The 24,788-nt window shown below is 35.7% G+C and overlaps 1 protein-coding gene across 1 annotated transcript in view; it reads left to right on the top strand.

Moving 5' to 3' along the window:
- Positions 1-21,465, top strand: part of LOC139691548 (periodic tryptophan protein 2 homolog) — a 41,092-nt gene extending 19,627 nt beyond the window's left edge. Inside the window, exons 11-19 of the mRNA XM_071589420.1 lie at positions 478-625; positions 3,969-4,125; positions 9,437-9,617; positions 12,305-12,452; positions 14,478-14,655; positions 16,267-16,410; positions 18,396-18,470; positions 19,914-20,139; positions 21,297-21,465. Coding sequence (XP_071445521.1) covers positions 478-625; positions 3,969-4,125; positions 9,437-9,617; positions 12,305-12,452; positions 14,478-14,655; positions 16,267-16,410; positions 18,396-18,470; positions 19,914-20,139; positions 21,297-21,465 — 1,426 coding nt within the window. The remainder of the gene's footprint in view (positions 1-477; positions 626-3,968; positions 4,126-9,436; positions 9,618-12,304; positions 12,453-14,477; positions 14,656-16,266; positions 16,411-18,395; positions 18,471-19,913; positions 20,140-21,296) is intronic.
- Positions 21,466-24,788: the final 3,323 nt, after the last annotated feature.

The following is a 24,788-nucleotide window of genomic DNA, read 5'->3' as shown; positions in this document are numbered from 1 at the left end:
CGTCTTTTTTAAAATGTGAAATTAGCAATGTGCTAGATACAGCAGGAGAAGATGTGGAAGTAAAGATGACATTGTGTGTGAGGAAAGTGCCAACCTCAGTAAAAATAACTGCGGAAATGATTTAGCAGTGGTTACAAATTTTTGGGATATCACAATGAATAAACGTTGATCCAGCTGCTATTCTTTTTAATGTCACGGTTTTATTTTCTTAATATGAAGTGTTCAAATTAAAATACTTTGATTCTCCTCTATTGGATCCAAGTATACATTCTATTTTGAAAAATCACAGTGTATCTTATGTGCCAGGGCATCCTATGAGTCAGGAGATACGGCATCTTGTAAGTCATGGATAATGGTTGGTGGAAGTATTTTAACTGCTCAAAGTATGGGACTTTGCATCAGTTGTGTCATAAATAGAGACACTCATCATATGGGTCCCATTTATATAAACCTCTACCTCTCTGCTTCTTTTTTCAGATACCGTAACTTTAGAACATTCACGTCTCCCCGGCCGGTTCAATTTTCCTGTGTTGCCATGGATTCAAGCAGTGAGTTTGTGGCAGCAGGAGGACAGGACGTGTTTGAAATATATCTCTGGTCATTAAAAGTGGGAAGACTGTTGGAGGTAAGTGTTTGAATATTCAGGGTATCACAATTAATTAATAATATAGTAGAATAATAGTAAGTTACTTTTGGTAGTTAAATTCAAAAATGGAAGTATGCTCACACAGGATGTTGGTGTATTTTGACATTCCTGACTTGGCAAATACCCCAAGAATAATTTAATACAATACATATTTTGTGTCTTTGTTTGTATGTTAAGTGCCTTAACCAAAAGCTCTTCCCTCTCAAGCCCACTTGCTCTTCAAAGGCTCCCCATGCTGAGATTTTTAACACTTATTTTTCTCAACTATTCCTGTTGCATAATTGTGGAATTAACTTCTTCAAAGGATGAGGAAAAATATTTTCTATTTTCAATGAGTTAAGAGAATTTATTCCTTATCTGTAAATAGTCGATTATGTGATCTTTGGACAGCAGACAAGGAACTGAATCCGAGGCTTTGGTAAAGTGTTTTCTGGGAAAACAAAATTGGAATTTGGTATGTACTATGTAGATGATGTGAAGTCATTTTTAAAGTGAATCAATAATTTAAATATATTTTTGCTTGCATATCACCCTAATCAAGTTCAATGTGAATGATATAAACACTTTCATGCATCCATTCTATTCATCACTCCAAGCCATTCCGTCTGGAAAATCATGAATATGATGTAGGAATCAGGGCTTTCCTCTTAGTTTGTGAGATCAGCTTCATCTTTTCAGTTGGTCATATTGCATCCGTATCCTGGAAACTCCTAAATCCTATCTGTACTTACTTCATTGATACAATTGCCATGTTAAGTGTTGAGGGATGATCCACCCTAAAAATACATAATCTGATTCTAAAAACTGTGGAGGACATTTGGGTTAAGGAATGAGTGGTATATTCCTCGGGAAAAGTCTAAAAAAGGTATCCATGAAATAAATGTATTTATTTATTTAATGGGAATAACCCTTTACATAAAGAAAGGCAAAAAATATTAATTGGTTCCACAATTACAAAACAAAAAAAATCTATTACAATTGGGTACAAATTACATAAAGTTGATATTGACACATACAGATATCCACATAGCAATAATTAGCATTCTAAAATTCTACGGATATTTTTAATAACATTTTTTTAGGCAACCCTGGTGAGGTAGAAAGTAGGTCAATATTATCACAACTGTTGGCATCTCTCATAATCGGGTAAATAGGCAAGTAGTTAGTGTAGTTTTGTGCACGGTGTCTAATTTCAAAAAGTGCTTCATACCTTTTGTTATGTGATGGTACTCGGAAAGATATTGCCCTTAGGAGTTCTAAGGAATCAATCTTGTTATGCAGTAATTTATAAAGAAAAGTTTTGTCATTAATTTTTCTACATTAATGCAAGGAGGGAAAATTGAGTGGAGATAACATTTCATGGTAACTGTAAAGATCTTTGTGAAAATTGAATTTGAATGCAATTTTGCACACATTTTCTTTTGACACATTCAATGGTATGAAAATGTAGTTTGTAGTAAGGTGACCAAACAGTAGAGCAGTATTCATAGAGTGACCTAACTAATGAGAAGGACAGAACATCATTTGGCTCTAGGTGTTTAAAGTGGCTAGCGTTGTACATTCATGATTTTTTCAATCCAAGTAACATTTGGAAGGGTCTCTTCCTACTCATCTCTTGAGACATGCACCAACCATGGTAGTAAATAGTTTTGAAATTTCCTATAGTTGGATCTCATTATTTGTTCCTTCATACATTTCAATGTTCATGCATGCATTGATTGTAATTTTTTATGTCCAAAAGTACTGGTAACTGATGATGTATAAAAGATAATTTTCATGAGACAGTCAGTACTCTTCAAACACTTGATTCATTGCTTAAGTTTCCACTGTTTAATGTTGTAGCTGTTTCCCTCTGCAGCAAAACATTCACCGGACAAACCTAGCATTAACTCCCCATTAAACTCAAGGAATATTTAGTTCATTTTAAATATATTAGACTAGAATCACATTAGAAGAATCCTGCATTGCCAAGCATTCAATTGACTCCAAGCACTCCATATGCTCTCTAAATTTACACCTCCTTAAGAGTCCATTGACCATCTCCTTGATCCTCAGAAGTGAATTTTCGTCCAAAAATCCAGACCTTGACCCCATTTTCTCCCTCCCTCTTCTTTTTATGCTCGCACAGATCCATCCATACCCTCCATATTATTCCTTCTTCCGTCTTACTTCCCTGCAATCTGTTGTGTAGTATTTTGATAATCATTCTTTGCCTTGTGAAGTTGGCCTTGCCATCAAACAGTATTTCATCTCCCTTATGTTACTCTCTCCTCTCCATTTTCCATTGGTCCTTCATTAAATACGTCTTCTTCCTCATAACCTTCCCTTACTCTCCACTACCTCACAGCCCTACCCTGGTGACTACACCTGTTATCATACTGCTCTGGTACAGTAAAAATGCCACCAAAATCCAGAGGGTGTCCAGCTGGCACCAATTGTAGAAGTATTCTTTTGATATCAAACGAATCCCATGTGTCACCATTTCCCCTATCCTACCATTCTTCTTCCCTAATTCATTATCATTGACTGTTGAAATCTCTCCAAAAATATTATGATATTGTTTTTTGACTTTTCTCAGGACTAATGGCTTGTCTGCATACTTCAGCTTTTATCCTAATTTTTTTGAGGTTACAAATCATTTTCATTGTGAATATTTTCTCCACCTTCATTGGATTAAGAGTTGAATAATCTTACCCGAAGAAAATCTTAACACTTTCTGATGGCAACCCACTCAGCATGCCTGCTTCACCAGTGTTTTGGCAACCTTGTCACACTGCGTCCGAATCAGTGGTTGCAGTGGTATCAGACTGCTTGATGCAAAAATTAGACCCTGACCACCGGACTTGTGTTCGAAACCTTATTTAGATATGAGGGCAATCTGAAAAGTTCTCTACCTGATGATGAAAAGGATATGAAATTTATTTTTCAGCATAATCACTTTTTATTTTAATACATTTCATCCAGCAGTGTTCGAATGTCATTATCTTATCTCTGTAGTTTTCTTCCGTAAGTGCTCCAAAGTGCACATCTACAGCTGCAATCGCTTTTTGATTTTACAAAAAATGTTGACCAGCAAGGAAACTTTTGAATCAAATATCACTTCAACTTTTTGCCATCAGCATTCTGATGTTCCCAGGACTTGATTGTCAAAACTCTGTGGAAAAGGACATGTTGAACTATTTGCATTGCACTGTAATTTGATAAGTGCTCTTTGGATGGCAATAAAAGGTGTCAACTTCCACAGTTATAATTGCAGGGATGTTTTTCTCTCATGAGCCAATGAGAGATGGATAAAAATTTAACTGTTCCTCTTTCCTTGTAGGTAATGAGTGGCCACGAGGGCCCAGTTGCCAGTATAGCATTCAGTCCTAGTCCTGCCAGCACTGCCCTTGCTTCTGTTAGCTGGGACAAAACCCTTAAGTTGTGGAATGCTATAGAAACTGGATCTCAGCATGAAACAGTTCTCCTCACTTCAGATGGTAAGTTTCATAATCAACTAGTAACAATCCCAGCATCTAGTTCCAAAGGTTATCTTTTGCCTAATATTTTATAAGATGACCCATTTTTCTTAACATCACCCTTTTTTACTAATTCATCACGCTGATCAACCTGAAGTTAAGTTTGATAAGTGACTGTAGAGTTCATCTATATGGTGTGTGAAATTCATGCATCAACAGGATAATAATAATAATAATAATTTTTATTTGTCCAGAGACTGCATCATACAAAAAAAAATTGTACACATAGTATAGGACACGTCAATATATACAATAATACACAATGTAAATACATATGCCTATTCTAAGTTTCATGTTCCATGAAATTCCTAATAGAATAGAACAAATTCCTTTGAAGAAAAGCTCTCAATTTTCTTTTAAATAGATAAATGTTTGTGCTGGATTTCAGGTCCTCATTTAGCTTATTAAACATAAGGAGACCCATAGATTTAGGGCCTAGTGCGGTGGTTCTAGTTCTTACATAAGTTCGGTGCAGATCATTTTTAGACCTGGTCCCATAGTGGTGAATACCACAATTTGTGTAATATGGGGATCCAGTTTTTTTTCCCAGTGCTACCTTTGATTTACCTGGTACGCCCAAGTAAGCACACATATTGTAAATCTGAGAAACTTATGTGTTGATTTGAATGTTAATCAATACTTATTGTTTGCTTTTATTGGTGATATTTTTTATTTTACTGGTAAATTAATTTGAAATTGGCAATTTTCCACAAAATAAAATTTATCAATTCGACTGGTTTCAATGTAACTACATCATCGCCATCATTAATTGATTATGATATTCCACCACATCACGCCTGAAACGTCTCTTCTTTTTTTTTGGTAAAATTCACCTCGGAGAAAAGTATGGAGGACGAAAAATGTAATTTGCTATTTAAAAAAAGAGACAGTATTATTGAGTTGAACAAAAGAAGATGCCTATACAAGCAAGGTAGGGGTAGGAAAAGGATTTAGTATTGCAAGGAATTGAAGAACAGTTTATTTTAGTGTGCCGTGTCAGGGTCTGTTTTGTTAGATGAGGCTAAGAAGTGTAGGGGTTCGCAGTCTTATCTCCATTGAAAACGTACCTGTATTGGTAGACTACCTAATAAAATTATGCATACACAATGTTGGAGAATTCTAAAAGCATTATGAAAGTGCCAGTGTACTGCTGACTCAATGGAATTAGTGGTCATGAAAGACACTCTCACTGCAGCTCAAGAAGGCTAGTGAACCTCATGGCCTCCTCCTACAGAACCAAGCAAAGTGGAGAAAAGTAATACTGAGAAAGGATACCCTTATTTATTTAATTTGCATTAGTCCAAAAACAGCCCTTCGACCTTTGCATTGGACTTGGAACATTTATATAACAATTTGACAAATTCTATCTGCTCCAAAAACATTACTTATGCTGATTTTGTGGTAATGAGCCGGCTGGCAGAAGTTCCCAGTTCGTGCCTGCTTTTAGGCATTGTCTGGTATTTTTTGACCAAATATTCACAGCAGCATTCCTTCATAATTATATCAAAAGCATTAAATTGCAAACTTCCTTACGCAGATAAACTGGCATTATTGTTTCACTTGCCAAATACAAGGTGGTGTGAATATTTTTTGTGAGTTTATTCATTGTAAATCAGGGTATTTCAAGGTTCCAATTTATTCACTCCCTCGATTTTAAAATAATGGTTTTGTTCTGTATTCTAGTTTTTATCAAAATTCCCAAACAATACTATATTTTATCAATTATTTGTATTTAATGTAATAATATGAGATACTTATTGTTCTTTTTTGAAGTTCTGCTTAATTTATTTAATCCCAAATCAAGTAGATGTAATTAGTCATGAATTAAAACAGGTAATATTTCATTCTGCTGTGCTTCTCAAATTTCAAAATAAACTCTCCTTGCAACTTTAATCTGGTTTTGTCAAATCTGTTTAAAAATGTCGCACTAAAGCTCAGTGAGCAGGGAAACCTGTAATGGGCACAAGAGGTGGACCTCGCAATACCGAAGGAAAGAAAGGTAAGGGCTTAGTAGTTTTGCAGGTAAACTGCCGAAGTATTCTAAATAAAGTATGCCATTTCGAGACGTTAGTTGATGCATGTAATCCGGATATTGTGATAGGTACGGAGTCGTGGCTAAGTGATCATATTATGTCAAACGAAATTTTTCCTCAAAATTTGGCAGTTTACAGAAGGGATAGGGATGGTCGTGGAGGGGGGATATTCATATGTGTAGATAAAAACCTAATAAGTACATTGGAATGGGTAAGAAATGATTGTGAGATGATGTGTGTTCATGTTAAAGGTAGGAATGGAGGGAAAATTTTAAAAATAGTTGCTATGTACAGAAGCCCCAACGAAGGGATGTACGCAGTCGAGGTATTAGCAGACATATGCTCGGCTAACCCTGAGGATCACACCCTCATAGCGGGGGACTTGAACCTTCCAGGTATTCAATGGTCGGCAGACGAGGTCACGGTGGGGGGTGGGAAGGCCCAAGAAATCGTTAGTCGTCTTATAAACGAGGAGGGTTTTGTACAGATGGTGGAAAAACCCACACGCGGGGGAAACATCCTCGACGTCATACTTGTGAGACCGAAAAAGTGGGTAGGGGAAGTCGATGTCCTTCCGGGAATAAGTGACCATTCAGCTGTGCGTATGTATCTAAACTGGGAGAGGGCTCAGTATAAGGGGCTAGTAAACAAAAAGATAGTTTGGCAATATAAACGGGGTGATAGGGAAGGGTTCCAGACCTTTTTAAGGGAAAAGTATTCGCAATGGGTAAGTGGTGGGCAGAATGTAGAAGAAATCTGGAAAACATTTAAGGGGATAATGGAGGAGGGATTAAATAAATTTGTCCCAAAAAAAATTCTTAAAGAAAATACTGATCCAGAGTTCTACAACCGCAAATTTAAATCCTTGGAGAAAAAACTGAGAGTGATTCACAAAAAACGGAACGAGAGCTCGGAATGGCTCATAATTTACAAAAAATTAGTTCGTGAATTGAATAGAGAAAAGAAAATAGCCAAAGAAAGTTTTCTACAGAAAATAATCGGGATAGATAATAGAAATAAATTTTACAAGTACCTCCGGAGGAGGAAAGGCAACAGGGAAAACATAATAGCTTTAAAAAAAGAGGATGGAACACTAATCGTTGACGATAAGGAAAAGGCTAATACGTTTAACAATTGGTATGCAAGTGTATTTAAGGTTATGGTAAATAAAAAGGATCCTGTAGATTCATCTCTGAGTCAACAAGGAGGCGAAAAAATATTAAATACCAAAAGTATTAAAACGACCAGCGCAGAAATTTATAAAAAAATCAAAAAAGGGCAAATAAATCAAAAGGGCCAGATGGTATCTCAATTGACTTGCTTAAATTGGGCGGTAGTGTAGTTTCAAATTATATAAATCATTTATTCAATGTTACCTTAAACAATAATGCCCTGCCAAATGATTGGAAGGAGGCATATGTTACGCCAATTTTCAAAGGAGGAGATAAGGCACTAGTTGATAATTATAGACCGGTAAGCTTGACATCAGTTGTATGCAAGCTATTAGAAAAGATAATGGCTGATTATCTCTGGGACTTGTGGGAGAGTGAGAATTGGTTGTATAGTCGCCAATACGGTTTTAGAAAAGGGCACTCTTGCGAAACTCAGCTATTAGGGTTCTGCCAAGAAATGTTCGACTCTATGGATGCGGGAATAGAGGTGGATGCTATAATAGTCGACCTGTCAAAAGCCTTTGACAAAGTTGACCACGATCTCTTAATGCTTAAGATGGGCCAATTGCCACTACACACAGATGGAAGAGTAATCTCTTGGGTCAGAAATTTCATGGAAGGTCGAACACAAAGGGTCAAATTAGGAGAAGTGTATTCTGAAAAAGCAAGGGTAACATCGGGAGTCCCACAAGGAAGCGTACTTGGCCCGCTCTTGTTTTTAATATATATAAATGATCTCACAATAAATATTAATTCTCAGATAAGACTTTTTGCAGACGACTGTATTATCTACAGGAAAGTCGAAAATGACAGAGACCGTGACAAACTTCAAAGGGACATTAATAAAATGGCAGATTGGGTGACAAAAAATGGGATGGATATTAATGTTAACAAATGCAAATCAATCACTTTTAGCAATAAGGTAATTGGAAACAATAGGGAATATAAATTCTCAGAAAATGTCATTCCTAGAAGTGATACTGTCAAATACTTAGGTGTATATTTAACTAAGGACTTAGGGTGGGGGCTAAATGTGGAGTGCATCTATAAGAAAGCTTTCAAAACTCTTCATTGGGTAATGAGAAACCTCAAAGGGAGCGTTAGAGCAACCAAGGAGAAGGCTTATCAGACCCTAGTAAGGCCAATTTTAGAGTACGCTTCTCTTGTATGGGACCCTCATGAAGAAGGTCATATTAAAAAACTGGAAAAGGTGCAAAGAAAGGCTGCCCGATATGTACTGGGGAAGCATGGGAGGATGGAGAGTGTGTCTGACATGCTAGAAATGCTGGGCTGGGAACCTCTAGAATCTAGAAGAAAAGTAAGCAGACTTTGTGGGATGTTCCGAATTTTGAAGGGGGAGAAAGCTTGGGCAGATCTTAGGAAAGAGGCGGGGAACCCAAATTTTATAGGCAGAAATGATCACAAATTTAAGATAAAATGCCGGGCACAGAGAACAAATAAAAAAAAATTTTCTTTTCTAAATAGAACAATTGTTGAGTGGAACACTTTACCTGCTAAAATATTCGAGCCCTTTCCTAACAGAGTGTATACTTTTAAGAATAGATGTAAGGCATATATGTAATAATTTGATTGATATGTGGTGTATGGTATTATATGTAATAGCTTAATTTTTTTTTTAATTTATCTTTTTTTTTTCTTGCTGATAAATGGTTGTAAATGGGATGGGGATTCACTTGTTTTGTTAAAGAGATTTGTGTTTTGAAGTCTAGTTTTATGTATTATCTTTTGCAATTATTTGGGACTTGTGTGCCACCTGACAATGTCTATCAGCACATGTGTATTTTTAATAATAATAATAATAATAATAATCAAGAATAAGTATGCAAAAGTGGTATTTTGACCCATTTACCTTTTAAATATTCCATTCGTAAGAATTAAACATCAAAGTTATAAATTAAAACTGAAATTCTGTTCAGCTCTACCCTTTGTTAATATTTACTTATTTTAATTGTGACGAGTTGCCTCTCATAGCCGGTATACATTTGCATCACACAAACTAATAAATAATGAAAAGAATGTTCATAAATTCTCTTTATATTTTCATAGGCCTTAGGGTGGTGTATAGACCTGATGGTGAAGAAGTTGCAGTTGCGACATTGGATGCTCAGATTTCATTTTTTAATGTCCGTACTTCTGAGCAGACTGGTTGTATTGAAGGGCGTAAAGATTTAGGAAGTGGTGTGTCGGACACAGACTTGATAAGTGCAAGAAAAAATCTTGAAGGAAAGTAAGTGGACACTAGTTTGCTAGTATGTTTTTAATCCCATCACCAATGTAATTTTGTCAATAACAGTAAACCCATCATTATCCATGCCAATAATACTAATGCATTTATTTGTCCTGAGATTTGGTGCATATTCACACATACACAAATATAGGACACGTCAGATATCAGCTGCACAATTTCAGAAAAAATACATTATATACATACATATGTACACATACCACTGTACTGTAATATTTACATATTATTTGGTTTAGTCAGAATTGATGTGCAGTGACAATTCCAGTAATTCGTTTGCACAATAGAACATACTATTTTTTAATTGGTTGAACAGCTTTTTCTTGAAATCAGGTACTTTCGTTTCATATTTGATTTCATGGAGAAGTGTATTGAATAGCCATAAACCCATTGCTTTGGATTGCAGTTTGTGTGTTCTCACAAATGGCTGGTGTAGGTGTAATGGATACATGATGAAGCACAGATAATCTAAAAATATGGACACCCAAAATATGTAGTCGTTATATCAGTGAATATATTTGGTAACCATCCTTTTTCATTCATTTGTGATTGGTTTGAGTTTTTTTTTAGCAATTAAAGGTACATATTTTTCTATTCTCAGCCATTTTATGTGAGTAGCATTATAGATTTACTAGAGCAGAGAATTAGATGGTGAATAACGGAACATATTTTCCTCAAATACCCAGGAAAACACTAATGACAGGCATAGGATGAATTGGCATCAGATGGACTAGCATAGGAATCTTATTCATCATATGATATGCCGATTAAAATAATGCAGTGTATAGATACGAGGGTAATTAGAAAATTTCTTGGAATGGAATAGAAATAAATGACGAACCTCAGTGGCGCTTTTTTATTTTTCAATATAATCTCCCTGTACACTAATGTACTTGGTCCAGTGATGTTCCAATGTCTTGGTTCCATCTCGAAAATTAGATTCCTTGGGGGCTGCAAAATACCCATCTACTTTGGCTGTTGGTGTGACAAGAATCTCCGTCCACTGAGGAAAATTTTGAGCTTGGGGAAGAGATGGAAATCTGATGGAGCCAAATGAGGCAGTTGTGGCAACAATTCGTATCTTAGTTCTCATATTTTTGTCATGGTAATGACACTTGCGTGTGGGCATGCATTGTCTTGATGAAAGATGACTTTCTTCCTTGTCAAACCTGGCATTTTTTCATGTAGCTGGTCCAGGAGGTTAGCGTAGTATTTTCTAGTTATTGTTTGACCGGTTAGAAGATAATCTATCTGCAGAATCCCTTTCGCATCCCAGAAAACTGAAGCCATCAAATTTCCGGCCGACTATGTTTCCTTTGCTTTCTTTTGTGGTGAATCAGTATGTTTCCCCTCCTTTGACTGCTCTTTGTTCTTTAAGGTATATTAGTGGACCCAAGTTTCATCTGTGGTCACAAACTGGCCCAGAAAATTGTTTGTTGCTCTTAAAAAGGGTGAAATATTATTCAGAAATTTCCATTCTGATTCGTCTGTGATCCTGTGTCAAGAGTCACGGCACCCATCTAGCAGATAATTTTCTCATATCCAATTCCACTGTTAAAATGTGATATGCCTGTTCAGATGACATTCTTACAGCTTCAGCCATTTCTTGAGCTCTCAATCTTCGATCCTCCAAGTCCATTTTATGCAGTTTTGCCATAATTTCTGGGGTAGTGGCACATCATGGCCAACAACCACGCATATCATCATCTAAGCTGTCCTGGCCAAACTTGAACTCATTTGTCTCCTTGGCAACAGTTAAATATGAAGGAGCAGAGTCTCCTGGAGTGCTTTGAAAGGCAGCATGGATTTCCTTTGCTTTCACACCTTTCTTTACTAAGTATTCAATCACTGCTCGAATCTCAATTTTTTCCATTCTCACAAATCATTGCACAGGAACAACAACAAAGAGGCTTCCATACCACAGATCTTTCCCCATAGTGGTGACACATAGCTTGTTTACTCATAAAGGATTACCTATTATTGTGTGGGGAACTCAATGTGCAAGTGCTAACGTCTAGTGGTGATTCTGATAACCTTTCTGACCACTGTTGCAATTATTGACTTATTTGTTGGATAGTAAAACAAAGTATATACTGACCTTGAAGGAGAATATGGAATTCTCTGGGCTAATGAATGCAACGAAACTGATGACGGAGAAGTACGGGTAGTAAAAAAATGTTGAAATTAAAGCATTAAATACTATTGACAACTTTTGATTTTGTGAAATTAAAAACTTCTAAGGAACCCCTCTTATTTCAAACTTGTGTTTTTAAAAAAGTGTTTCAAAGATTTTAATTTTCTTTACAATTGTATTTTTATTAAAATTTTGATTTGCTGGGAAGAGATTCGCATGACTAATCCAGATTTTACTGTACTGTAGTCAAATTATTATTATAATCATTTATTTGTCCAGGGATGTTTCCACTTGCAAATATCGGACATGTCAAGAAACTATGCATCAATGCCTATACAATTGTTGTTGTATGAATTTAACAGAGTAGAAATATTTTTGAAAGTCAGTTCATGTGTTTCCATTCTCTCCGGGTAACACCAATATTAAAATTTCTAAGTGCAATCTAGAGGATTGCCACTCAGTCAAATTTTTTATGTTTATGCCGTTGTCAGGTGGCCATTGTATGAAATCTTTGACGTATTTGTTTTCTCTCTTTCAGGGCATTTAACTCTTTGTGTTATTCGGCCGATGGGCAGTGTATCTTGGCTGGTGGGATGTCCAAAAATGTGTGCATCTATAGTGTTAATGAATCTCTACTACTGAAAAAGTTTGAAATTACACAGAACAGATCTTTTGATGCAGTTGATGTAAGTATTATACTCAGTAATTTGGCTAAACTTAGATGGACTCTTTTGCTTTACCTTCGCAGGCCCACGTTAATGCTGTTCTTGTTCTCTTTGATTCTGTTCCTTTAAACATAACTGTTTCAGGCTTAAGTTTTTGGAATTCCTTCATGATAAGGGTAGAGAAAGAAACTTTGCCCTTCCGCATAAAGATTTATTACTTCACACGACCATGGTGTTGATGCTGGGCATTATCATCACCTGATGCTGATGCTCGGCATCAAAACCATGGTCATTTGAAGTATAAAATCTTAATGTGGCAGTGTAAAGTTTCTTTCTCTACCCTCATCTGTTCCTTTAAACTCAATCCAGATTGGCAATAATCTTGTGAGCCAGTGCTGTAGTATCTCCACTGTAGGATTTCAGTTTTTTATTCATAATAGCATAAATGGGCTATTTTTATCATTTACAGTCTGAGATAAACTTGAGATGAAATTCCCCTGAAATGGGTTAAGTCTTTGGATAAAAGAGGGAAATGAGGTTTTATCAATAATATCGCATTAATCACTGTAAAATGTGCTGTGAAGTGAAATGCTTTTGGGTGTTAGTTAAAGCATACAAGTATTTGTACAAAAGAATGCAAATCAAAAAATATTTTAGTATACGTAGCAGCCAGTGCAAGGTGTAGAAATTCAGCCACATACTTGTAATGTAAAATACTGGCCAGCTATCATGTTCAATTTTGGCCGACTACTGGTAAAATAATAGTTGTTTAGGATGTATGAGAAGGAGGAATCATGCCACTTCTAGTCCAGCTCCTTGCAAAATAACTAAACAAGTGACCATACTGGCATGTCCCTTACTACGGCAAAACTCTTGGAGCTCTGGGTTGTCTCAAAACTTTGAATAGTTTTAATCTTTCTAGATTCATACCTAAATGTAACTAGGGACTTAAAAAAAAAAAATCTATATGGAACATTTCATTCACTAAATGTACCCATGCAATGTAAAGAACCAATAAACACAGTAATAAACCCAAAGGTCAGTTTGGTTGTTGATCGTAGAGTTCACCCAGTACTGAGCCCAATGGCATGTGGAATTCATACTTTAGAGTAGGGGGGCCAGCTCCTTTACCTGTGTCGGTTATGGTTTCTCAGGAAGATCTGGTACCTGAAATCATTAAGCTCAGATGAAATTGATTGTGCCCAGGGAGGCTTGCCCAGGAATCAAACCCAATCAAACCACGGCCCTTGGGTCAGTAGTTCAATGGAACCTTGGAATCACAACTCCCATGTGAGATATCGCCAATTGATATCAGTGGCTTCTTATTATGTGAAGAAATGCTACTTAAAAACCCTTATGCTCATGCTAATGAATGAGTATTTATGTGCATAATGGTTGGTATTATATAACTTTTGAAGAGTGCCTTTAAAATCAAGTGAGATGTTCGGTGGAATCCACAACTTGGAGATAAAATTACTCGATTCAGTTTATTCAGAAGCAGTAAAATACTAAACCTAAGGGTTTGTCTCCCAAAACATTTTCATGAACATAATACTTTTCATAGCAATTTAGCCATCTATAAGTATTGGAATCTACTTTTTAATACCTTTACCTTTGATTGTAAAAAAATGATTGAGGCTGCCTGTAAAACTTGTGATAGACATACATAAAACATTTAATGAGGTGGCAATATTAATGTGATCGAGCTTTTATTTACTGTTACAACTCAATGGCTCAATACCATTACATTCATAGAATTATTGGAACTGAAAACCAAACTGTCAGTAGAACCAAAAAATGTGAAATTGACCACTCATAACTAGCAATAATTCAATATTCTTATATTTCACAACTCAGTGGGTAATGTGCTCATAGTTATGTATAGGAAATCAAATTCTGTTAGACCCCATAGTAAAAAGAAATCATTGCTTTATTTAATTCATTTAAAGTACTCTGAATATACATATTTCTCTTGCCCTGATAGATCTTTGTGGCATGCATCCATGTATTTTGGTTGGCTACTAAGATGTGCGTATTTATTTGCAGGATTTTATCAATCGTAGGAATATGACTGAATTTGGAAACCTGGCGCTGGTTGAGGAGCGAGAAGAGGACACAAGAGGGCCCATGGCAATTCGATTGCCAGGGGTGAGGAGTGGCGACATGGCATCTCGGTCATTCAAACCTGAAGTGCGAGTATTTTCCCTCCAATTCTCTCCAACAGGTAAGGAATTGTATCATCTCTGTATGGATATGTATGTTTTAAACCAGACGAGTAATGTTAAGGCCTATTTGGATTATTGTGCCAAGGACAGAACCAAAGTAACAAATTTAGATCAAACTTTTGGATGCCATTCTAACATGTTGCTGTTGGATTATGCCTTGTTTTTTGAAAGCTCTTTCAATTGACTGATAATGAAAACGGATTGTGGATTAGAATAAAGGATTCTGTAATTTAATCAATGTAAGCTATCCTGGAAGCCATCTGAATATGCATGAAAGGGATGCAGTTGTCGCATTAGAAGCATATTGGGGTAAAGGAACAGGTTTTGGGGTTGAGGAGTTACAAACTTTTACTACCACGTATTGTTCATGAGAAGTAAATATGTTGCTTATGATCTACTTTCTCTGCCATTATTTCATATTTGATTTTATAATCTTAATCCAAACGACAAATCTGAATCCTACCACGACTCCGTATAGCAATCAATTCTCTTCACTTTAATGGCTATCAATCCCCCCGTGCAGTACAAAGTGTGGTCAAGTTTTCAAAGCTCCCTTCTTTTGATCAGTCCCGGAGGTTTAATTTAAAAAAAATGTGGGCACTCATCATGAATAGAAGACATAGGTGGCTACACCTTTAAATGTACAGGGTTCATATAGCTGCCACTAGAGTGAGAAATGTTCTCAATACTAAAATTGGCATCATTTAGGGTACAAGAGAACAGTTATGTACAGGGTGCAGCGCTTAAATCCGGACAAATTTCAATGTGAATTTTCTGCCCTGTTGTGGTTCCACTGGAGGTTGCGTTTAGTGTTCTTGAAAGCTATAGGCATCTAGTAAACAGTCATAACCTCAAAATAGCTGAGATGTTACGTACAAGTGAGGAGTACAATTGAAGAGGTGGCACTAATTATAAATTATTTACATAAATCATTTTGAGTATATGAGTCCACTTTCAAAGTCTTGTCATCCACAAATACATTAACTGATCGCATAATGTTACAGCCGTTTCGGGTGCCAAGTCTTATGATTCATGGGTTCTTCAATTAAACCCAAATTTGAACTCCTTCCTAAAATTTCCAGGATCGTCCATGTATTTTGTCTCTGACAACTAAGCCCGATGTGTCCATAGCCTGAAGCATTTGTCAATTTCCATTGTAAGATACCAACTAATCCTTAACGCTGTAAAGACTTCAAATAAGTTTGTGCCAGGTTAGTTAATAGTTAACTGATCTTCCTGATGCAGTGGAAATACCTTTGAAATTTAATACTAAGCCTCATTTAGTTTGTGATCTGATGAATATTAGTTTTCTGATATATTAATCCATAGTTAAAATTTGTTTTTTCCAACGGAAGTAGTATCTTAAAATTTCCTGCCTGTCTTCATCATTTCGAATGAGACTATCTGCGGTTGCAGGTGTAGATTTCTAAATATTAGCATTGGTTTGTTTCGCTAGTTCTTGTCAATTGGTCTAAAAGTGTTGGGAGTTCAGTAATTCTTAAGTCTGTCCCTGTTTCATCCATCATTATGATAAATGTCTCAAAGCTCTGAACATGTCCAAGAGTGTGCCAGTCGATATTGATCCATTGTATTTTTGTATTTCCATTTAGGTCTAGCATGGGCTGCTGCAACCACTGAAGGCCTCCTGATATACTCACTTGATCAGGGATTGGTGTTTGACCCATTCTTTCTTGACATAGGCATCACTCCTGAGACAGTGAAGGGCACACTTAAGAAGAGGGAATACTCTAAAGGTGGGTTTTTTTGTGGTCATCCATACTCAAGCTCTCCGAGCCATTATAAGTTTAATGCACTGGCTTAGTGTTGAAAGGCTTTCATCCTTGGACTCATAAAAAATTTCTGTGTCACCACTCATATTATTTCCACGACACCACGTTTATCATTACCCAATAAATATCAATGAAAATTCAAAAATAAATTTCTAGTCATGAACATCTTTCACTTGATGAACAATGGTTTACTACTTTTTTTGCTTTGAAGACTTAACATTTATCATGAACAAGGTAAATTTTAATGTACTCCCAGCATGTTAGGCTCAATTTGTTGAAATTTTATCATCACAGAGGAAAGAAATTGCAGTAAAAAATTTTTTTTAAATGCTTAATTGGTGCAAAAAATATTTGAAGCTCCTGATTCGTCCTGACATGTTTAAGATCTGCAAAAAAATATTGAAAAATCATGTTTGTGAATGTAATTTCTATAGCTTTTCATGTCCTTCGCTCTAATCACAGATTATTTGGCAACAAGGGACCATTAACAAATTCAAACATAATTTTGCCAAAAAACAACTGAAAAGTGCCATACTCTCCTGTTTAAAAAAAGATGTTATAATTCCTGGATATCCATTTAACCCACTGACTACCCAGCCATTGGTGTTTCTCACCAAATGATTCCAAAAGGAATCAGCCACTGTAAAATTGATACACTTCACAGGGTATAAATGTTTTACTCACATGATTTAAACTTCACCTGCTTTGCGTGTTTTACCCACACCCTAATCTCAAGTACAACCAAACATTGGCAAAGCATTCAAGTGGTAGAATTGGTGAAGAAACATTGGAAGCACACTGACCACTGGAGTATTGCTTTGGCTTAGAAATACTGTAGTACAACTAGGATCATGGTTGATGAACAAAATTGCAACTCTTATCACACATGCTGAATGGTCTCAGAAGCCTTAGTCTTCAGTTAAACTTTTGCCTCAAGTACCCATTTAAGAACCATACAAAAATATGTCCCGTGTTAAATTTGTCACTTATCTTTTCATTTTTACTTCTAGTCCTTAACTTCAAACTCCCTCATATTTCTTAAAGCTACATTATCAAGTGCAATTCTTCTCACAATCTCTAAATAATATTAGAGTTTTTTAGTATATGTGCTCAAGTTTTGACAACTGCAGACATAATATGCTTGGACCAATTCTTAATATAATTTGCATAATTATTTACCTTACATCTCTTTCATTAGATGAATACAAATAACATTTAAATTTGCTATTCCATTTATTAGTGCTATTGAGAAGTGGATGGGAAAAAAGTGAGTTTTTCACTTCTCCTATCAAGTTCGAGTTTAAATCTCTGTAAAGGCTCAACTGCTCATTCAAGGTCTACCAAATTTGTCCCAACGTAGATGAAAGTGTTAATTTGTAAGGAAATAGAATTTTAAAATATCGTCTTTTAGAAAGAAAAAGCTGGTATCCCATCTGTTAAAGAACTTTTTTTTTGTCCCTAGGAGATCTGGTGGAAATAAATTATTTTTTTGTTTGTGGAGTCTTGATGTATGCAGTTAAGAAAAAGCTTTTCTTTTGCCTTTTGATGAAGAAGCTATTTAATTTTGTTGTGTATTTCTCGTTGAAAATTATCTAGTGAACTAAGTGAAGAGGCACTGCCCAGATAGATGGTGTTTTTCAATTTTCTCATTGTCTATCCTCCCAGTTGTCAACCCCTGACTAGGGAATTTGGGAACAGTCAAGAGATTTCATATTTTATATGAGGTGCATACAAATGATCTTGAATGTGTCTCAGCATCAAAATTTGAGGCACATGACCATAATTTCCTCTACAGCCTGAATACGAATCACCTCATTCATCTACTCACAAGCTATGGTTCGGGCATTAAATGCACGTATGTGGGTGCGATCTAGAAAGTGATTTCTGCTATGTTCATCATTGCTTTTTCAGTTTTAATTCATTCACTTGATATTTTTTTATCCTTTCAGCATTAATGATGGCAGTGAAGCTGAATGAGCAGAACATTACCATGGAGGTTTTGGAGGGTGTACCACCTGATGAAAGTAAGACATCATTCTACCTTAATTTTAATGATGCAGTAAACTCTTGATTGTCTTTGCTTATGAATGCATGATGAAGCTCAGATCATTGAAAAACACAGATAACCAAAATATGGTCGTGATGATACGGATTCAAATCGTATTAATCAAAATATTTGGAAACAAAACAAAAGACTTAGATTAGGAAACTCGTAAATTAAACCTAAGGCTTCCCCGACGTCCATGGATTGGGTTGTAGCAGCCCTCTAAGCTATTTTGTTACCCGTCTTTATCTTTAGTCCTTCATATTTTGTTATGTATTCACTATTTAAGACTAATGTACCAGTGTTCTTTAATTTTCGTTGTTTCCAAAAATTAGCAGTGGGTATTCTCTCATGAATTTTCCCCCAAGATATAATTCTGCTTGCATTGAAGGAGAAAACATTTCATCAGTGTTTGATTGCTTTTCCTCAATGATTGTTCACATTGGATTGCAGGTAGATTACATATTGACAGGTTCAAGTGATAGTGAAGCCTTGCCTCCATAATGAAATAAATCATCTCACTAAAATAAAATTCATAATTGCATCATCACATGTTATCAATCTGTATATTGTTCCGTGCCAATCTCTTCATTCCCTCATAGCTCCTCGCAATGACATCTTCAATTGTCTGGCTACTGTAGTTCATCCTTTATAATGCTTCCCCTTTCTGTCTCTCCTTCGCTTATGGTCTACAGTAAGCAACTGTGTCTGAGGATGTGTCCAATCAATTCCCCCTTCCTCTCCTACTTATCCTCTTCACCCATTCTTCTATGTTCACCTTTTGTTATTCCCATCTATTTACTTTGTCAGCATTCTTTTGTTGCACCACATTTCCATTTTCTCCAATATTCTTTTCTCTGCTGATCCTATAGTCAACATCTCACAATCCATAGCAAAATATACTTCACTTAACATGTAAGTTTGAAAAGATCACTTTCTGTGGTAGTGCTATTTCCAGGTAGTAGTTGTTTCTTCTGATAGAAAACCTTTGCTATTCCTAGTGTAGTATGCTACATCTCTGTCAGTTCTTTCAGCATTAGTGATCTCGCTGCCTAAATAGCTAAACTTTGTCGTATTAATAATTGATTTATGCGTGCATAATTTATTTTTGTAATGATTTATTTATGAGATAAAAGTTGTTGTTCATGAGCATGTCTTTGCGAAAAGGCCTGGTTTTTTAATGTCTCATTAATTCCAATCGTTAGTTAATGTGAACGTTAACTTAACATGGAGATTGCTGATAAATCCAACTTTCTAAAACAAATAAGATTGCTCCTATGTGACTGTGAGCATTGTAATCATAATAACATCTTCTGACAGTTATTGAGCTCTTTAGCATTTGGTTTTGAAGTTAACCTTCAGTTTCATGAGACATTATAATATCTGGCCTTCTTAAAGTGTGGTTTTGTTTTGAACTTTTCAGTCGAGTTGTGTGTCAAGTCTCTGCCAGACATGTACGTTGAAAGAATTCTGAAGTTCATTGCCACTAGCATGGAATCCACTCCACACTTGGAATTCTACTTGGATTGGGTACGACACATGCTGTTGGTACATGGCACGAAGCTCAAGACGGGCTCCCCTCTCCTCAGTCCAACCCTGCTCACCCTTCAGAAGAATATTACAAGAAAAACAGAGCATTTGCAGAAATTGTAAGTACCAGTTAAGTTGAGAGGGTTTATTTACATCAAGGTAAATTAATCAGCTATAAATTTAAATTATAGTGGTATTTATGGAGGGCTTCCAAAAGAGTAAGACAACATTTTTTTCCCTAAATGTATGCTTAATGAGATGAATTTGGAAATGCACAGATGGAGAAATATGTCAGTTGTCCACATAAGCAAATATCTCAGTCCCAATGGTCTCTAAGGTTGAGATCCTCATCAGTACTAGATTGAGGAAATAATTTCCAGGTCATCAAAACATTAAGGCATTTGCTGCAGTCATCTCTTGTCAAATGGTCCCTAAAAATGCTTCTTTCTAGTACCCCAGAAAGAGAACACTCTTAAGGACAGCAGATTAGGGTGACAATTTCATTTTAGCTTCTTCCATCTGTTAATGTGTCTCTGCATTCCAGGCAGAATTTAGTTTAGCGTAGCCTTTCTCTGAAGAATATTCTTAGAATACTAAAGAAAATCCTATTTAAGCTCTGAATGCTTACAGTGATCTCACCAGCAGTTGTTCTTTGTATGTTTCAGTAGTATAGAGTGATCGCTCAACAATAAAAATCAGGATTTTGACAGAAAATGTCTTTAAAAATTCTGGAAAAACATTGGAAAAGAGCCAAATGGTTATGATAAAGCCTGAAATTCAATTTGCGATTTCCATGCTTATATGTGTATATGGTGTGAGTCATGGTAGTCCAGGGGGTAGAGCGTTGGGCTACTGACCAGAGGGTCCCTGGTTCAATTTCCGGGCAAGGCACTCTGGGCACCTGCAGCTCCACCCAAGCTATGTGATTTTTCGGGTACCAGGTCTTCCTGGGAAACCATAACCAGCACAGGGAAAGGAACTGGCCCCCCTACCCTGATGTGTGAATTTCACACGCTGTCGGGCTTAGTACTGGGTGAACTCTGCCATCACCTACCAAACAGACCTTCGGGTTGATTACTGTGTTTTTTTGTTTATGTGTATATGATATGGGAATCTGAATTTGCTGATGAGAACAATTTTCATTTTAGCTGTGATATTTAGAAAAATAATGATAGATTGAGCAGATTTGTGATGAATTGGCTACCCTTTGATGGTAAACACCCATTATTTTAGTTGTGTTTCTTTGATTGATTCTATTTATTCCTCTTTTTTTCAGATGTGATTTTAACAAGTACACTCTGAAGTATGTGCAACGACTGGGAGAGTTGCATGACAGCAAAGTAAAGATCGAAGAAGCAGATAGTGACGTGGAAATGGAATCAAATATTGACGATGAAGATGATGTTCTAATCCCTTGTGCTTACTCAGTGGATGCAGATGAATAAGTTGTTTTTTATGAAATTTAATAAATTATTTTCAAAAAATGATTGTCTTTGAATTAAACTCTTGCACCAAGATAGAGAAGGGAGGAGATAGTTAAACAAACCTGTCATGGAATGAAATGATTTTTATCCGTCGTGGGAAAGGTTGAAGAGTGCTGGCTCATTTTCCAAGTGTCTTCTTGAACACCAGAATAAAGAGCAAAGCTCAATAGTTGTCGGATTGAGCAGCCATTCAGGGAGCAGTTAAAAACTGAACATTTCTTTTCCACTCACCTTCTCTGTTAGAACATCTATCCTCCCCTACTCTTTGAGGTAAATCATGAAATAATAACTAGGAGCTTTTTTTCAGCAATGGATTATTTTTTTCCAAATTTTGTGTTGTGCCAATATAGAGCACGAATTCCCTGATTAAGTGTTTGGGATGTCCCTCCTCTGTCATCTGATGCAACGAAGTTGCTCAATGTTATTGAAAAAATGTTGGCCCACATCTTAAAGAGATATTTAAATATTAGAATGAGCTACTATTTCAATTTTTTACAGTTGTTTACTTGTCTTGATTTCACTTTTCTCAATAAATTCCATCCTACTGTGGATCCAGTGTAAGTTATGTGTAATCTTAAGACATGTCTACAGATCCATGTTGATACTGCATAATGACATTGGATTTTGCATTTCGTTTTTCAAGAGTAAAAACATATTTCAACATAAACGAAACATAACACATAGCTATTACATGACTATTATGAGTGAAGTTTGGCTGCATCTTAGGTGATGGCCCCAAGGATAAAAAACATTTAAGTTTCCTCACCTTAAAAAGAGTTAATGCATTTTTATTTTCATTGGATCCAATTAAAAATGGTTAAAGCTAAATGGGAACATTGCTAAATTTGAACCAGACCATAGTTACCGGTGTTATTTGATACTATTGATAAGTTAATAATAAATACTTCGGTAATGTCAAACATTTCTTCATTTTATGAAGAAAATAAAATTGTTTATGCTAAAATCAGGTTTTTTTTACTGCATCTAGAAATTAAAATTTGATTATATTATGTAGGACCCTGCGTGAAACCAAATCGAGGAAATAACAAAATTCACAATACTCCTAAATTAAATGGATTTTTCCAAAGTTAAAATTATGCTAGAAAACAAAGGAACTAAATGGAATGGAAAGAGATTTTTTTTCATCATGTATTCAAGTAATTAAAATTAGCATGATAAAGTAATTCTTCCATCAGCGCTGATGAGAAAAAATTCTGCAATGAGCAATTTATACCGATATTGATTATAAATCTGCCTTTATAAAAAGGACATTTCAGGGCTAAGGCTTTTTTAAAATGAGTTAATCATAAAAATGGCAATTTATATGAATATATGTACTTTTTAATGGTTTAGGGTTTTTTGACCAGGTAAAACCCAAGGGTATTTTTTCTTCATGTATATATTGATATAAATATAAAAGAAAGGATTTACTTTTAGGCATACGCCAACTTTGTTGGTGTACCTAAGATGCGTAATTTGGGACAAATAACCCTGCATCAATAGTTTAAAAATATTGTTTTTTCATTAATATGAAATAATCTTAATAATTTATTTTACCGGGTTGGGCAGAAATAAAAAAAAATTAAAAACTGCAAAGCAAGTGGATTCAGAGATTCATTTTTCCCCCTCATACAACCTTCATAACCACAACGCAAAGATACTAATTTTCTTAACCACCAGATTTCCTCTATTTTTACTTTCGATAGCTTGCCATCTCTGCAGTGTTTTGGACCAACATGGTGAAAGCAGTAGGAAGTTGAGTAATTAAAGTATTAAGAGAAGATTTTCAAAACTTAAGACATGGTTTTGAATGGCACTGAATCAAGATGATAGGTGTAGGCTTTTGTAATGTGAATGGCCGAGAAGGATGGAAAAAGTGAAACTGACAAAGCAAACAAGGAAGTACAAGGCATTTGAAAATTGTTGACTCCAGCGCAACTTTATGAAATTTACACGACATATTTAAATGAAACGAAGTAACTTAGTAATTCCATAAAAACTATTAAAATATGACCTTGGTTGATGATGACATGGAAACCTATGTCGTATTTAAATTAAGTTTGTGAGGAATCCCCAAGTTACCCATTTCATTCAGATAAGTACAAGGCATGGTGAGATGAGAGGGGATTGTTGGGAGAAATCCAAAGGAGTTGGGAAAGATGGATGTAGAGCATTTTGATAGGAAAATGGATGTTTAAGACTGTGATAAAGGGAAGAATGTTAGACGAGCGAGAAAGGAAGAACGTAGTAAGCAGAATTGAAGGGTTTAGTGTAGTATGGGATGTCAGATTGTGGTTTTTAAGGAGCAGTAAAGAAATCAACTGTTGAACCATTGCATAAAGTGTCCATCCAAAAGCAACCTTAAATGATAGGCTATCAAAACTAATGAAAATTTGGAGGGGTGGCAAGCAGTAAACAGGTAGAAAATCTAGAGAAAGGAGAGTGGTTATGGCACGGGTTAGATGTGGAAAGGAATACAAGATACATTGGTAGATTTTAGTACTGGAGATATGCATAGGATTAGACTTTGGAGGGTGGTGGAGAAATTCCTGCCTATGCTATCTGTGGACATATTCCTAAGTTATATTTATTTAATTGTTCTCGAGCTTTTGTACCATTAAAATGCAAATTTATTATTTGCATTTTAATGGTACAAAAGTTCGAGAACAGCATAATAGTGTTTCATGTTTAACATCCTATTCATTAGTTCCAAATATACAGGCTTCCAATAGAACCTCGTCATTTTTACGCTTACTTTTTAATCTTTTTCACAACAGTGAAATAACAAAAACTTTAAACTCATGTGTAACATTAAACTACTTCGCGCTTTCACATTATTTGATTTGACTATCAGTAATGAGGCATCATTTTTTTCATAAGTGCCTACGTATTTTGCAGTATACGAAACGGTGAGTTATGGTATGTATTTCAGGCACACAAACCAGAGAAAGAACTTTCGAATTTCTGAACGAATTGTCAAATTTCCCTCATTCAAGATTCAAAGGAGTACCTACCTGGATACAGAACTTGTGAGCCAACAAACGTGTGGGAGAGATTATGAATAATGTAGAGTTGCCTGCATAAAATTGCTAAGACATTATTGCACAGGTATGACCCACAATAATTCATACATTTGGATTACCATTTCCTCAACACCGTATCTGTATGATAGAGGCCCAAAATACCGATAAAGCAGTGGTAACAGTTTGCATTTCAAATGGAATAAGGATATTTTCCTCACTATGTTACATGTAAGATTGGGAAGTTTGAATTGAAAGACAATA

This window comes from Hetaerina americana, unplaced genomic scaffold, assembly GCF_022747635.1.
Source record: "Hetaerina americana unplaced genomic scaffold, ioHetAmer1.1.p SCAF_38, whole genome shotgun sequence".
Classification (NCBI taxonomy): domain Eukaryota; kingdom Metazoa; phylum Arthropoda; class Insecta; order Odonata; family Calopterygidae; genus Hetaerina; species Hetaerina americana.
The sequence above is the reverse complement of the archived record's forward strand: the minus strand, read 5'-3'. Positions and strand labels throughout refer to the sequence as shown.